Here is a 15721-nt window from a genome sequence, read left to right on the forward strand (position 1 = left end):
TTATTATATTTCAAAAATATTTTATTTCTTGATATAAAGGATATAATAATGAAAGTTTATGTGATGTTTCTTGTTTCGATACATATTCAATATTCATCATGTTCGAATGGATGGTATTTATGGCCATAACCCCTGAAAATAAACAATGTTTAAAATCCATACTTATTTATTTTATGCTAATATTATGACGCTGAATAAGTTCTTGCTGCTTTTCCATATTTTGCTCATGATGGTAAGGCATGTATATGTTGGATTTGTGAAAAACTTATAAATGAACTTATTTAAGGCAAATATAATATGTTGCTGTTTTATCTCCAATATCACTACATAGTATAAAACAAAGTCGCCTTTTCTGTCCCTATATCCCTATGTGCGCTTAAATCTTTAAAACGACGCTAAGGATTTTGATGCGGTTTTTTTCAATAGATAGAGTGATTCAAGAGGAAGGTTTATATGTATAATACATGCATAATATACTAAGGCAACATTGCTAATTTTAGAGGTTTCTAACGTGATGTCGTAAATTAACCTATTTTTTTAGGCTTATTTAGCAATTAGCAAAAACGCTGCGTAACCCTACGAGTTAGATCAAATTAATGTACTACAGTATTGTACACCATAAAAAGGTCTACAAAAAAGTCCGCGATGGTATATGTTTATCTTTTAGGGATAACCCACATTAACCATTTTTATTGTTTACTTTTTACGTGAGAAAATGGCTTATTTACGAAGCTATTTTAAGCAATACGGCATTAATCCTTATCGAATTAAGTACCTTAAATACAGTGTGCAATTAATATAGATCAATATGGTTCCTTACAGCATGTAAATTAAACAAATATTTTCGGAGATTACAAGATTACAAATTTAAAATTTGCGTTTAAAAATGTGTAATGTAATAAAAATTTTATGAATTTAGATATTCCAAAGATAGCAGGAAATCTTCATAGTAAGTATAGGGGAAGAGGAATTGTTTTACTCCAAATTTAATGCGTGCAGGCCAAGGGCAGTAATGAATGAACCAAAAATACTGGATCGATTTTAATCATGTTTTCATTGAGTGACATAGGCATATATATTTTATGCCCGTGCAAAGTGGGAGCGGGCCGCTATGTTTTTATATACAACGTTCATATTTTTTCTGTAGTGTATTTAATTTAGTATCAGCATTGCACCCGTGCGAAGCCGGGGCGGGTCGCTAGTTTTTAATATTTAGAATACAATCATGATGCCATTGGCGAAAATTTTATAGATTTTTTTGAAAGGTCACTTTCCAACAATGATCAATTCAACAACAAAGTTGATAATTAAACATCTGACTAACTCCAAGTAGCTCAAGATGGACGATTTTTGCTTTAGGGCCAGTTTAATAATTTACTTGTCAAAATAAAACTAAAAAACTGCAATCCGATTTCATAAACTATACGCCAATCAGAGTCAATTATAGTCCTTCCAATAAAACAGCCAATGCACGTCATCAAAATTTATAATGCAACGTTGCCACACGAAATGTAAGTTTTCGTCTATTTTAACTCTGACAACAAAATACTAACGTAAACAAAATAAGGAAATCAAAAAAAACGCTATAAAATATAATTTATTTTAACATTATTGTACGTGTAATGCATATCTATTGAAGGACAAACTACAGTTAATTAAACAGCCACAATAGTTAGTTTATTATATTAATACTGACGTATGAATTTTATAGACCGGTTTGGTTCCATGTTCGGACGCATTAGACCTCATTTTGTCTCTTTCTAACTACAATAACCCTAATTAGCAAAGTGAGAAAGAAAAATGCTCCAAGTTAAAAGGGGAAAATTTTACTTTTTTAGAAACTAAATTTGATAAAACGTTCCCCAGTGTCAATTCCAAGCGTTGGAAATTTTATTGGAAGGACTATAATTTACTTTTATGTAAACTGGTGCAAGTGGTATATTGTTTTGTGTGAACTTTGCGTTATCTATAGGGTTTTAGAGTTATTTGTGCTTTACTAAATATCAATTGAGTAATATCGCAGCTCTTGAAAGAACTATCTTGAAAATCTAGCCATGGAACTTCCAAATTACAGTATTTTACATATGAGAGTGAAGTTCCAGTACGTATATTGTAGTTATAAGACTCTTCTTTGCCTGTGATAGGTCAGCTAGGTATAAGTTAATTAAGAGTAACACATATTGAATAAAACAACCACCGATCGCTAAAACTTGCAATTACGCTTCTTAGGCGTAAACCTTTAAGTGAAAGGTCCCATTGCACAAACTGTTCGCCAGATATTGCTCTAACAGATAATACTCCGTTAGAAAGTTGTAAAGAATAATACATGCTTTTAAGATATTTTTTAAACATTAATTTTTCACAAAAAAACAGAGAGATATATTCAAACTCTTAAGTAAAACTTACGCAGCAAGTGGACATAACCTTCCATTGCAGTCGAACGTGTTCAAGTATGCAATGTCTTCTGATGACAAGTTAAAGTCAAAGATGTTAAAGTTCTGTTGTATTCTCGATTTGGTTACGGATTTCGGGATGGTGACTACACCGCGATCGAGCTGGTATCTCAGGAGCACCTGAGCTGGTGTTTTGTTATATTTAGTAGCGAGTTCCTTCAGTTTTGGATCTTCTAACAGTTGAGGATCACCTGAAATCGTACGAAACATTTAATTTAATTAGCTCGAAGTGTGTGGCATTTTTATTACCTGGTTTAGCCCAGGGCCTGTCTGGAGATCCCAAAGGACTGTAGGCGGTAACTACAATACCCTTCGATTTAGCGAATTCAAGCAGTCTGGATTGGTTCAAATATGGATGGCACTCGATCTAAAGCATTATAACAATAAATATCCATACAAATTGGAAGTTGTGGAAATTCTTACCTGCAAAACAGCAGGTGCAATGCTTCCTTTCTCAAGTATCCTGGTTATCTGAGCTTTGTTGAAGTTAGATAAACCAATAGACTTTACAAGATTTTTCTTGACGAGTTCCTCCATGGCTTTCCAGGTATCCAGGTAATCAACATCACTGAAGATAATGTTGCCGGCTTCATTCTTAGGGAATGTCTCTGCTTCTTCCTGGCAAGAAACATTTTGATCTTAATAATATACCTATACAATTTTGGCAATGAACTTCTTGTAATTCATTTTTATTCATTAAATTATTCCTTTTTCCCTAAATTAGAGATTTAACTGTGTGTATTTAACTGTCATTTCCACAAAAAGAAAGCAAAGAACCAGCCTTTGCCAGTATATAATCTGAAATATATATCATATCTTAAATTTCTGAGGGAATGTTTTGAATTTCAGGTTTAGGCTGCATAATTTCAGGTAGCTTTACTTTTCCATTCTTACGGTATTGGTTTTTTTGACTATATATGTCTATTTAAATTTTTTTGTATACACGTCATCAAGATGTTTAGTGTATTGTCTGTCCCAATTTGTAAGTTTATTTTAGAATCAGACAATATTTTCCTTCTAACTTTATTCTAGTTAAAAAGAAACACAATGCTGTCTAATTAGTTCAAACGCGTAAACGAATGAGCCTGTTGAAGTCGTCCGGTTGTCAGACTTATGCAAAATTCTTGAAAGCGATAGTGATAACAAGTTATAACTTTAACCTATAAACAATTGTGGCTGTATAGTTAACTGTAGTTTTTAGATGTACTATAATGTTAAAATAAATTATATTTCATAACATTTTCGTTCAATTATTTTATTTAGATTAGAATTTTGTTATATATCAAAGCCAAATTGAACTAAAACTCAGAGTTGATGCGGCAACATTGCGACGTTTTGACATCAGAAATTTAGATGACGTATGTACAAAATAACTTCGAGTGGACTACAGACTATCTTTATTTGAATCTATTATTTAACAATATGTAACTTACCTTATAACCACAAGGCCAATGTATCAAATACAAATCTAGGTACTCCAAGCCTAAATCGCTCAGTGACATTCTTAAATTCTTCTCGACTAAGTCTGGTCTGTGATAAGTGTTCCATAGTTTACTAAAAAATAAGGGTATATATATATATTTATTTCACGTTATTTGAAATTGTGAAGTGTTTTATTTATATCTAAGTAACGGTTACAAATAGCAGATTCGTCGTTAACTAATGCTGATTGGATGGACTGGATATTTGGTGGATGTTTAATAATAGGTGTTTTTTAAGATTTAAGTTCAGGTTTTCTGTTTTCGATGAAAACAACTTTTATTTTGATCACTTTATGAAAGATTTTGTGGAACGATTTTGGTTTGCAAGCTTACAAGAACCAACTGGGCCGAGAATTACCCTTTTGGTGTGTTTTATGAACTATATAGAACTTCAAATGTTGCCAAGAGTTATCAAAAATTACAATATCGGATTGTACACCTGCAGAGAGAGTGGAATTAAAACCATTTTTATGTCAATTTATTTGATTGGTTAGTGTTTTTGTTCATTTTCAAATTTCCTTGCACTTTTTATTTAAAATGTCATTTGTAGATTGATATGTAATATTCTTATTTATTATTTAAGGCTTCATTCAAGAACTTTCGTACCTGGTAATATGTACATCTTCCCTTTTGACGGTACCATCACTGAATTTGGCTTTTAGAGCTGCGCCAACCTCCTTCTCATTACCATACACGTGAGCACAGTCAATGTGACGATAACCTATATCAATGGCGTCTTTAACAGCCTGTTCAACTTCGCCTGCTTTAGACTGGAAGAAAGGAACTATTGTTATTAATAAGTCTCTGGTATCGATGATCAGGGATGAATTAAAACAGATATATTTAGGTGAAAGTAGCGTTTATTTTATTTATTTCTATTACAGTGTATATATTTAATATGACTGGCGTATCTAGCAGCGATAGTTCATCGTATGATGGTGTTGTTTAGGCAGCTGAAAGAAACATAAAAATTATAGAAATAGTATTAAAATGATCTAAAACAATAGTATACTCACCAGCGGCTGCAGTTTGGCCGAAACCTGAATAGTACAATGGGTACGCGGATCCATACTGATATGGGGTGTAGGATTTGTATGAACTGTAGCCATATGGACCAGATCCATATGGGTATCTATATGAGGAACCATAATAGAATGGGTATGATGAGGAATAGCTGGAACTGTAGGGTCCGTAGTAGTAGCTGTTGTAGGGTTTGTAGTATCCACTGCCTACTCCATAGCTGTAGGGAGAAGATCCATAAGATCCTGACCAGTAACTGCTGTAGGGTCCGTAGTAGTAACTAGAGCTGTATGGTCCGTAATAAGAAGACACGCCAGAACCATATGGGTAGGCGCTGTAAGCACCATAAGCATAATCGGAGCTGTATGGCCCGTAGAAGCTTGATGAGACTCCGTAGCTGTATGGATAGGCACCATAGGAACCTGAGTAATAACTGGAGCTGTATGGCCCGTAGCTGTAGGCGGAGCTGTATGGCTCATAGCCGTAGCTGGAACTATATGGTCCGTAACTGTAGCTGGAACTATAGGGTCCGTAGTAGCCAGAAGAGACGCCATAACTGTAGGGGTAAGCGCCAGAATAATAGCTGGAACTGTAGGGTCCGTAATAACCAGCTCCCGCCCAGTAACTGTATGGATAAGAACCGTAGGATCCAGAGTAATAGCTTGAACTGTATGGTCCGTAATAGCTGGAGGTGTATGGTTTATAATAACCGGCGTATGAACCATAAGAGCCATAGCTGGAACCATATGGGCTGTAGTAGTACGAGCTGTACGGTCCAGAATAACCGAATTTAGATCCATACACAGAGCTGTACGGGCTGTAAGAGCCATATTTGCCTTTGTTGAAGAATTGGGAAATCAGAGATTGAATGTAGCTGTATCCGGATCCTGGATAATACTGTCCCTGTTGGGCGACATAATAAGCACTTTGGACGGCCTGTTGAGCGTATTGAGCTTGTTGAGCGACGAAATATTGTCCGTTGGCCTGGGCGGCTTGGTAAACGTTGTAGAAGTATTGCTGGGCTTCTTGGGCCCATTGTGCCGCGTACTGAGCAGATTGGTAGCCGTATCCTTCCTGGGCAGCTTGATATGCCTTCTGGGCGTATTGATATCCCAATTGCAGCTGTTGGATTAGATATTCGGAGTTTGGTGTTGGATCGACGGCTTGTTGAGCGGCCTGAGCGTACTGCTGAGCTTGCAATAGCTGATAGGCAGCGTATTGGGAGCCGGATTTTGATCCGTAAAGTCCACCATACGGGTACCCGGAGGAATAACTGGCTCCGTAAGGATATCCGTACGACGATCCATAACCGTAATAAGCTCCTAGTTGGTAAATAGCTTGATAGATTCTTCCAACGACTTGGTACGCTTGTTGAGCTTCCACAGCCACACTTTGCAGGCCTTCGGCCTGGGCGGCTTGGCAAGCGGTGTAGAATGCTTGACGAGCGTACTGAATCTGCTCGACGATATAAGGAATGGAATAGCTACCTTTCAGAACGGACTGGTAGGCGTACTGCACGTACTGCAACCCTTGTTGGAGGGGCTCGCTTATGAAAGCGGTACCTTGGGCGCCTTCGTATCCCTGGACTTGCTGGCTGGCTTGGAGGGCCGCCTCGGCGTACGCCTGAACTTGCTGTAGCAACTGACTGATGTAAGGAGTGCCGGCCTTGTACCCGCCGTACCCATAACTGCCGTAGCCGTACGGTGTCGAATCGTACTGGCTGGATGGGTAGGAGATAGGTCCAGCGGACACTAACGCCAAGAGGGCCAGGAAGGCAACCGACTTCATTTTCTTCGTCTCTTCTGAACTACTACCGAAGACCACCGGTCGACTGATGCCGTTTGGTCGTTCCGAACCACTATTTATACCGCGAAATTATCCGCGTCTCGCGGGCAACTACCCTATATCGAAAATAGATAAAGCGATTTCGATATTACCAATAAACAGTTGCAATTGTCCCTCGATATCTTGTTGTTGCGGATTTAATTAGTTCGGTTAAGATTGATCCCGAAAGGTGAACACACGATACGGGCTTTAATGATGTTTTTTAGCGTTGCTAAGCTAATACTTAAACTTAAAAAATCTATTTCTAATATTGTTAAATAATAAATCAATTGAAAAGTGCCCGGCCTACCATAGTAAAACATTTTTTTGGCAGAATTAGTTTTTTTTATTCAACATAATTCCCTTCAAGGGTGAAATACTGATTATAGCTACCCTCCAAATTTTCGATACCATTTTTGTAGTACGATTTGTCCTTTGCTTCAAAATAGGCTTCAGTTTCGGCGATCACCTCTTCATTCGACGAAAATTTCTTCTCAGAGATCATTATTTTGGGATCTGAGAACAGGAAATAGTCGCTGGGGGCCAGATCTGGAGAATACTGCGGATGAGGAAGCAATTCGAAGCCCAATTCATGGATTTTTGCCATGCTTTTCACTGACTTGGGACACGGTGCATTGTCTTGGTGAAGCAACAATTTCTTTTTCTTCAAATGCTGCCGTTTTCCGGCGATTTCGTCCTTCAAACGGTACAATAGCGCTATGTATAGTCGCTGTTGATGGTCCTTCCTTTTTAAGGTAGTCAATGAAAATTATTCCATGCGCATCCCAAAATACAGACGCCATAACCTTGCCAGCCGACTGTTGCGTCTTCCCACGCTTTGGAGCGGGTTCATCGTGTGCAGTCCACTCGAATGACTGTCGATTGGACTTCGGAGTGAAATGATGGAGCCGTTTCTTCCATTGTCATCATCTTCAAACACTGCTCTAAATCATCAATCGTCCTTATTTTTGGTCAAAAGTGAGCTCGCGCGGCACCCACTTTGCACAGAGCTTTCTCATACCCAAATATTCGTGAATTATATGATGTTCACGTTCAGTTGATCTTTAGAATTATCTATTTCATTCAATTGCAATTTACGTATATTCACTATCATTTTGAGGATTTTTTAAATATCTTCCTCGGTAACAACCTCATTTGGGCGTCTTTGGTGATCATTTCACAATAACAAAAGTTGCTTCACTCAAAATTCACACACTAATGATCCGGCAGCTGTCAAATTTATACACGCATCTTTTGAGGGTTAGGGATAACTAAAACATATGGATTTAATTCCAGTAGCGCCATCTATGTGTCAGGTCGGGGGCTTTTCAATTGACCTGTGACGTAATTACCATTGAAGAAGTTGTTTTCAATATTCCGAAACTAGTAATATTGGAGTTTCCAGAAAAATAAAAACGTTTAAGAAAAGATCTAGTTTAGTTCTGACTCCTTCTTAAAAAGTATTCTTCAACTTGAATAAATCCATTCTTATTAATTTTACGTACAGAAAAGAAGACGTGTAATTTAGAAATAATGAACATTTTTCATTTTAAACAAAAACGTAAATGTAAATAATTCTTCTTCTGTTCGTTCTTTTTTTTAATTGCATTTACAATATGGAAAATGTCAAGAAGGTAAGATTTGGAATTAACATATAAAAAGCTTGGTATGTAGAAAAAAATAAAGTAGCACATTCTAAAACTGTGGATGTTCAGCAAAAAATAATATAAACAAAATGTAATTTAAAAAAATTGCCGGTTTGGTTGGCGTAGTGGTCAAGACAATAGGACGATCCTCCTATTGTGGCGATAGTCGCAGGTTCGAATCCTGCCGGGGCATGATTGAAAATTTATATTTGTTTAAAAATTAACTTTAACCTTAACTTTTAACCTTTAACTTATTAACCTTTCTTTCAAGCATTTAAATTCGTAACAGTAAATGAAGAGCATCCTTTAGATGAGTGGGTTATTTGGCATTAACATTTTTGTCACTAATATTAAAACTTGGAACAGTCAACGAATAGTCTCCATTTAATTTTTTCAACATTTTTATCAAACCATGAATCTGATAACAAAGTTTGAAATAAGTTTATTGACGATTTTGCAGATCTTGACCTGTGATGAATGAAGACCAATCAAGTCACACGAATAATAAAACCAAATAATCATTTTTATCTCTCTTGTAATATAACTGAACATTTCAGTTGCAACAAATATGTGTAGCCTTTGAGTTATTCTGGTCCCCATCTCTGTATCAATATAATGCTGTCAGTAGAGAAGAAACCGAAAAGTCTTCAGAAGAAACTTTAATTTCCATTTCTAGAACTAGAATGTATCTACCACCAATATAACAAAAATGTTTTAGTGAAACCCCCTAAAAAGAAGATATTTTCACAATTAACGGGTGCGACAATATCGGAAAATGAATTTCTGACAAGCTGATGATTATAAAAATATAAATTGTCACTAATATCTCTAATGAGCTAGTTTTATAATGATTTTTTAATAAAAATAAATATTTTTAACAAAAATATTTAATCGACTTAAAAAAAAAAGATTAGAAACGCCGAGACTAAACAATAGAAAAATAATAATATAATTTTGTGGCATATACACAAAATTAAATTACGAACAAAACAAATCGAATTTGTTGCTTGTACCGACTTGAAAATGATCAGTTGTTAGTAGTTAACATAATGTTGTAAATAGATAAATAGGTCTAGATAGGTATTAAGCTAAATTGTACGTATACAGTAGAATATAAAATACGTGTAGTAGATATTATATTAAATAAGTTTTTTGTTTATTTTTATTTAGTTATTACAACTTTCAACAAACACGTAAAATTATTTTCTTAGTGAAATTTTTTTCGCATAAAATTCATTTGTGTTTTATAAATTGTATCAAAATTAGAATAATTATTTTCTATATTGTAAAGTCTTAAATAAAAAGTTTTTTAAAAACGTTAAATAACAATAAAAATATTTAACTGGCGTGAAATTACTTTCTTAGTGAAATTATTATGTTACATTATTATGTACAAATTATTATACACGTATTTTATTTTAATTTTTTTTATATTAAAAATCTAAGTTTAATTATCTTTTACATTTTAGTGAGTTTCTTATTTATTTCTTGAAGTCGGTTCAATTTTTTTGTTAAAATATTTAATTTTAGTGTTAGATATTCAGTCAATAAAAAAAAAGTAAAAGTGTAGCCCGTATGAGGAAAAATAGGAATTGATTGAAAATAAGGAACCCTTCAGGTCCTGGGTCCCCTATCTAGTCTAGGTAATTTAATAAGTGTTCCAATCAAACTAGAAAAAAGCTGCTGCCCCCGTTGGCAATTGAACCCGCGACTGCTGTATTTGAGTTTAACGTTCTAATCGTAACACTACAGAAACAACTGCCTCATCAGTTCTGGAATAAACACCATTAAAATAACATTTAAAAAAACAGTCCAACATAAAACCTCCTCCTTTTTTAAAAATAATAAACGGATAGCTTATTATTATTGAACCGAAAAGTGCTATTTTATGTAAGGACATGTTAAAACGATCGAATTTAACGATTAGGTTAGGATATTCAACAGATACCGTTGATCACAATATATGCAAGCACCGTATTCTGCAAGCAATATATTAATTGGCAATTTTTGTTGATCTGATTTGAATATTTGATTCATTTGTAATCTTAAAATCGTCCTAAAATCAGTCATCAAAACAAATACCCAGCGAAAATGGTAATAATTAACTGCTAAAATAGCTGGTAGCTCTAATATCTGAAAATGACAGATGATGTCCTTTTGGCCCCCAGCAATTATTCTACTTTCCGTTGTTTATACGTTATGTGCAACGTCCTCAATTAAATTTAATAAAAATAAGTTCCAGACGATAAAACTTAATCAGGACGGAAAGTCATAGTGCGGTCGAGATGTATTGTTTTTCTGACCTTTAGAGGGTAGATTGAATTGGAAGGTAAGATGTCCGCTCATAGCATATATTTTTATATTCATTTCCATTATGTATTATAAATTACACTCCAAAAAAAGCGTCGTTAAAAAATTGTTTAATTATTATTATAGTGAACATTTTTATATCCCTAATAAGGTTCGATCGTTATGTTAAGAACTGGAAGATTTTTTGTCATCGTCATAATGTCAAGTGTAAGTAAGGACCCTTTTTAAATAATATACGATGCTAAAAATTCTGTTTTACTGTATTAATCATCCTTAATAACCATCACATGATCTACTAATAAATTAACAAATTAGTCTCTTTATTTGTAACATTATAAAACGTGTCAGCTGTTAATAATACTTGAAAAAATAGGCTTTTAAGTTCGTATTCTCTTTAATTCTTAACTATTATTAATTATTTAATTTGTTTTTAAAAATAAATGCCAAATTTTTTATAAAGATGAGTTTAACAGTAATTTTTAGTTCATAAATATACTAATGACAGATCAACAGTCACTGCCTCCTTTAGTGCCTCCTAAATCACTGCTATTTTCCTTTGTATTGCTCGAGGAAAGATAAATAACAAACAAAATAGCTGTTATATGAATATCATGTCAGGATTTAAGAAAAGATCAGATAACTTTAAGTCGCATACAATTGTTGGGCTGTTATAGGTTTCGAAGGAAGGACAGAGATAAAAATCATTTCTTGGAAAATTAATAGTATGAGTTGTACTAAATTCATGGAAAACAGTAACCAAGTCGGGAACACAAATTGTCGGTCAGAATTATATTTTCCACCAAGGTAATGCTGCGAATATTGTTAAACGGAACTTAAGAGTTAAGAACAACCCTTTTGAATTTTACACAAAACCTCATAAATACTTTTTAATCAAATATATTAACTCAATATCCTGAAGTTAAAACTGTCTGAAATGGTGTACAGTATATTTCCACAAAAAGGCGACGATTTTTACGTAATTTTTTCTGCAAATTTAATTTTACAAGAAACATTTGGTAGCTCCATCTATTAAAATTTTTAACAGGCATAAACCACAATTAATCATAAGGCAAAAGGAAGAAAACCACCTTAATGCAAAACGATATTAAAAATATTTTCACACAAATATTAGCAAATAGGCGTTATTATTAAAACTTAAGTACTTATATATAGTCAGATCTATTGTTAACCATATTTTGCATAATGTTGAACACAAGGTTAACAAAAATCTTTACAAATAATGTTTGTTAATTAGGTAGATCTTCAATACTTAACATTTAAGATAGTTTATCGATAGTATAATATTTAATATCAATTTGAACTTGATTTGAACTCAACGACCGGCTCTTTAAAATATTATAATGAATATTTTCCATGACATTGCTTTCGGAGGGCGTATAATGACTTAAATATCACCGTTAACGCAAATACTTGAGATAAAACAAACATACGCAACTAGAAACTCGTGTTTCCAAAATTATCAATGTAATTTAATTTTGAATGACACTTAATAATCATTAATAAAATCATTATTTTCCGATAATTGCTTTCAAGTTTAATACATATCATCTTATTTATTAGATGTACTGACTAACGAATTATTTAATAATATTGAATGAACTAAATACTTTTAGGCGAAAATTAAAATTACTGCTGTTTGTTCCAGAAATAGAAAACATAAAATCTCAGTGAGTTAAAACTAAAAATCTTGTTAATCGTTAATTAAAATCATAACCAAACAAAATAAGATATCAATTTTACCTTCCATGTTCCTAAACCAAATATAGGAATCTCTAAACCATTGTTTAGTTTTACTCTTGGTACTTTTCCTGCCATTTCTACACACTCAACAAACACTTTTTCTAACTAACACGATTTCGGTTTTTAGTAGCACTTATATTACACTTTTCTAATATCTTATCTACTGTTTTTGTTTATAAGTCGCTTATGGCGCATTTAGCGTCATCTGTCAGATCGATTTTGAAGTTGATTAGATTTTGTTTAAAGCTATTTGCTCCCTGGTGTATAGAAAACTAGATATACTCACCAAGGTTCTATGAATTCAAAATACGGTACTTAATGTTAGTCTCAGAACGAGAATTCTACTACTGTTTCTTCAACGTTGAGTTTTAGCTGCAAAACCTACCATGATGAAACTTCAATTTTGATTTACATCAGCAAAATACGAAATGTCATGATTTTGTAGAACAAATAATTGCGTAAGCCAAAATAATTGACTTGTTTATAAAAAATAAGACTATTTCAATCAATAAAAATAAAGATTGGTACATGAATAGGTGTATAGAAACAACAGTTTGCGACATAACCAGTTTTATTTCAAATAATTTATTTATCATTGCTTTTTTTTGCTCTCTGTGTATATGTGTTATTAATTGTATCAGCAAACAACTAATAGTTTACATTTTTTTGATTATGTTGAATAACATATATATATATATATACGTTGTCGTGTGTAGGAACTAGTGATTTAATTAGTGAAAAAAAAGTATTAATATTGTTTGCTTCATTAACATTTCCTTGATAAAATAACAACAAAGATATTTTAAAATTCGACGCCTCTGAAAGGATATTGGTTGCTCTCCAATAGTTCTTCAGCGTGTACAGCTCGAGCGTTACAATTGAAACTGTCCATGATCTTCATGTCCTCTGGCGCTAGCTTAAAGTCAAATACTTGTATGTTCGAGGCAATGCGATCCAAATTGGACGATTTGGGAATTGGTATTACATCTAACTGAATAAGATATCTAAACAAAATAGTCAATATATTAATATATTATCAAATTTCTATACATATAAACTTGACCTACTATATGCAACCAAATATACTATAATTAAAGCCACTCAAGAAATAATATTTTGAACTATATATATGTATGTAAAAGTAGAGTGACTTAATTAACGTTATTGTATATTAATATTATGTAAATATTTATGCACAGTACTTATTTTTCAAATATCTTATTTTTATCTTATTTAATTTTCAAAGTTATGAATAATAAGCTCCTAATATATATGCAACTAATTATATTAAACGTATAATAAAATTGTGTAAAACAAACGAAGATGTTAAGAAAATACTATCATATTCAGAGAAAATGATCTATTGACGTCATATATATATAAAAAATAGTTACATGAGTTTTATATAGATAGACTATCTGCAATAAAGATATAATAATCTGTCATTGACGTTCTTGATTCTTTAAAAGTTTCTTATGTGTAAACACCAATTAAAAATTAGAGATTAATGTATCCATATAGTATTTAATCTCAGTTGAGTTATTTATTAAGTGGAGTTCACGAATGAATAAACAAATATGCTTGAAATATATATTAATTTAGAAAAAACTGATTAACTGTAGCCTTAACTTAGAATATATCGAAATATCATTTAATGTTTTCTTTTAGGGCAGGAATGTTTTTACAAATTAAATATTGTTTCAGATGTATAAAAGGATTGCAAAGATATCAATTAACATCTCTTCGCTTCTATCTTAGTTTATTGTCAGCTTCATCAGCATATAATTTCGTACAATTTTCATGTCATCAATAAATTTTTTATCAGTTGTAGCTTTAGCAAATTCTTTACACAACTATTTCTATAAATTGGCAATTATTGCTTGTAATTTTCATAGTATAATGACTAATAATGGTCTACACTATTATTAATGGTTTGTTTATTGTTTTAAACCTTCTAACTATGGTTATAAGTTATGTATTTTATTAGTGTTTACCTGAGAATAATTTGTGCTGTTGTTTTACCATATTTCTGTCCTATGGCAATTAATTTTGGATCATCCAAATCGACTACTGGTTCATCGGGTTTCCTCCAAGGTCTTGCAGGTGATCCGAATGGACTATACGCTGTAATATGGATGCCTCTTTCTCTGCAGAAAGCCGTTAATGGTTTCTGGTTTAGTGTTGGGTTAACTTCAATCTATAATGAATTGGTTTAGAAACGAAATGTTATTTTTACACATTTATATATTCGGATTTTTTTGCTAAAGAAAGTACGTTATTTACATTGTATGGTTAAAATGTATTTATTCAAAGTATTGGCCTTTTGATTCTATACATTTTGCTCATCTCTCGGACAATTTATGGATGTCATTCCAAAAGAACGGTTTCTTTTTTGAGCCAAACCATTTATCGAGCCATTTTTTAGCTTCCTTGAAATCGACGAAGTGCTGCGCTTCAAGCTCTCGCCCCATCGATGTAAAAATGTAGTAGTCGGGCGAAGAAATTACTAGAGGGTAAGACGGGTTCTATAAAACTTCCCATCCAAGTAATGACTTGTGAGCCTCTTATTAAAAAAACATTTCGTTTTGCTCTGTATAGTAAACCGTTTTCACAACGAACCTTCCTTTCATAATTTTGAAGCACACAATTCATATGGCACTCATCTTCCCACATTTAGGATAGTTCGTAAGTCTATAGTTCCCCCCGCTAGCTTTAACCATTGTGTTTTGTAGACGTCCAAATTTTATTATGGATAAATATAGGCCACAAAAACGAGCAGAAATAATGGCAATATTTATTGAAAATAATCGTTCCATTATTGCCACTCGGCGGAAATTGCGTCAATGGTAGCGGGACTTTTACCCCATCCTATACAACAGAACAGTTGTAATAAATCAATTTGTAAATTAAGATTGTACTAATCATAGCTAATGTAAGATATAATTAATTACATTTCAAATTTAGCACAGCAAAAAACCCAAACAGCTCTTAGTTTTTTTTTACAGACTTCTGTAATTATGGGCGATGAAAAGTCGATCACATATGCCAATAATTTATGATGCAGATCATGGTCGAAGTTTGAAGAAGCAAAAATCACATTCAGTTGAAAAACTTGCATTCACTTTTTCTCATAAACAGATCATTTATATGAATAAATTCGTTTCAAAAACGTGAAAAAAACTTAAATAATTTTTTACATAGTTCATTATATACATGATAGCATTCT

At 33.0% G+C, this 15721-nt stretch overlaps 3 protein-coding genes across 4 annotated transcripts in view; all 3 read right to left on the reverse strand.

Moving 5' to 3' along the window:
- Nucleotides 1–12845, reverse strand: LOC143191616 (aldo-keto reductase 1B). Its single transcript, XM_076396869.1, has 7 exons — nucleotides 12496–12845; nucleotides 4541–4704; nucleotides 3887–4007; nucleotides 2877–3071; nucleotides 2703–2820; nucleotides 2407–2644; nucleotides 1–132 (listed from the first exon to the last, which is right to left on the reverse strand). Exons 1-7 carry the CDS (start codon nucleotides 12568–12570, stop codon nucleotides 87–89), a joined length of 957 nt encoding a protein of 318 aa, XP_076252984.1. The 5' UTR covers nucleotides 12571–12845; the 3' UTR covers nucleotides 1–86.
- Nucleotides 4777–7503, reverse strand: LOC143191611 (uncharacterized). The gene is made up of 2 exons (XM_076396862.1): nucleotides 4951–7503; nucleotides 4777–4887 (listed from the first exon to the last, which is right to left on the reverse strand). Exons 1-2 carry the CDS (start codon nucleotides 6740–6742, stop codon nucleotides 4880–4882), a joined length of 1800 nt encoding a protein of 599 aa, XP_076252977.1. The 5' UTR covers nucleotides 6743–7503; the 3' UTR covers nucleotides 4777–4879.
- A 203-nt stretch (nucleotides 12846–13048) lies between the features above and the next one.
- LOC143191614 (aldo-keto reductase family 1 member B1) overlaps nucleotides 13049–15721 on the reverse strand; it is a 38774-nt gene continuing 36101 nt past the window's right edge. For both annotated transcript variants that reach the window (XM_076396865.1, XM_076396866.1), the window contains exons 5-6: nucleotides 14490–14692; nucleotides 13049–13499 (exon numbers count right to left, since the gene is read on the reverse strand). In XM_076396865.1, coding sequence (XP_076252980.1) covers nucleotides 13298–13499; nucleotides 14490–14692 — 405 coding nt within the window. In that variant the 3' untranslated portion in view covers nucleotides 13049–13297. The remainder of the gene's footprint in view (nucleotides 13500–14489; nucleotides 14693–15721) is intronic.

This window comes from Rhynchophorus ferrugineus, unplaced genomic scaffold, assembly GCF_030347505.1.
Source record: "Rhynchophorus ferrugineus isolate W39M unplaced genomic scaffold, kcgeb_rfMv2 rfM2, whole genome shotgun sequence".
Classification (NCBI taxonomy): Eukaryota; Metazoa; Arthropoda; class Insecta; order Coleoptera; family Curculionidae; genus Rhynchophorus; species Rhynchophorus ferrugineus.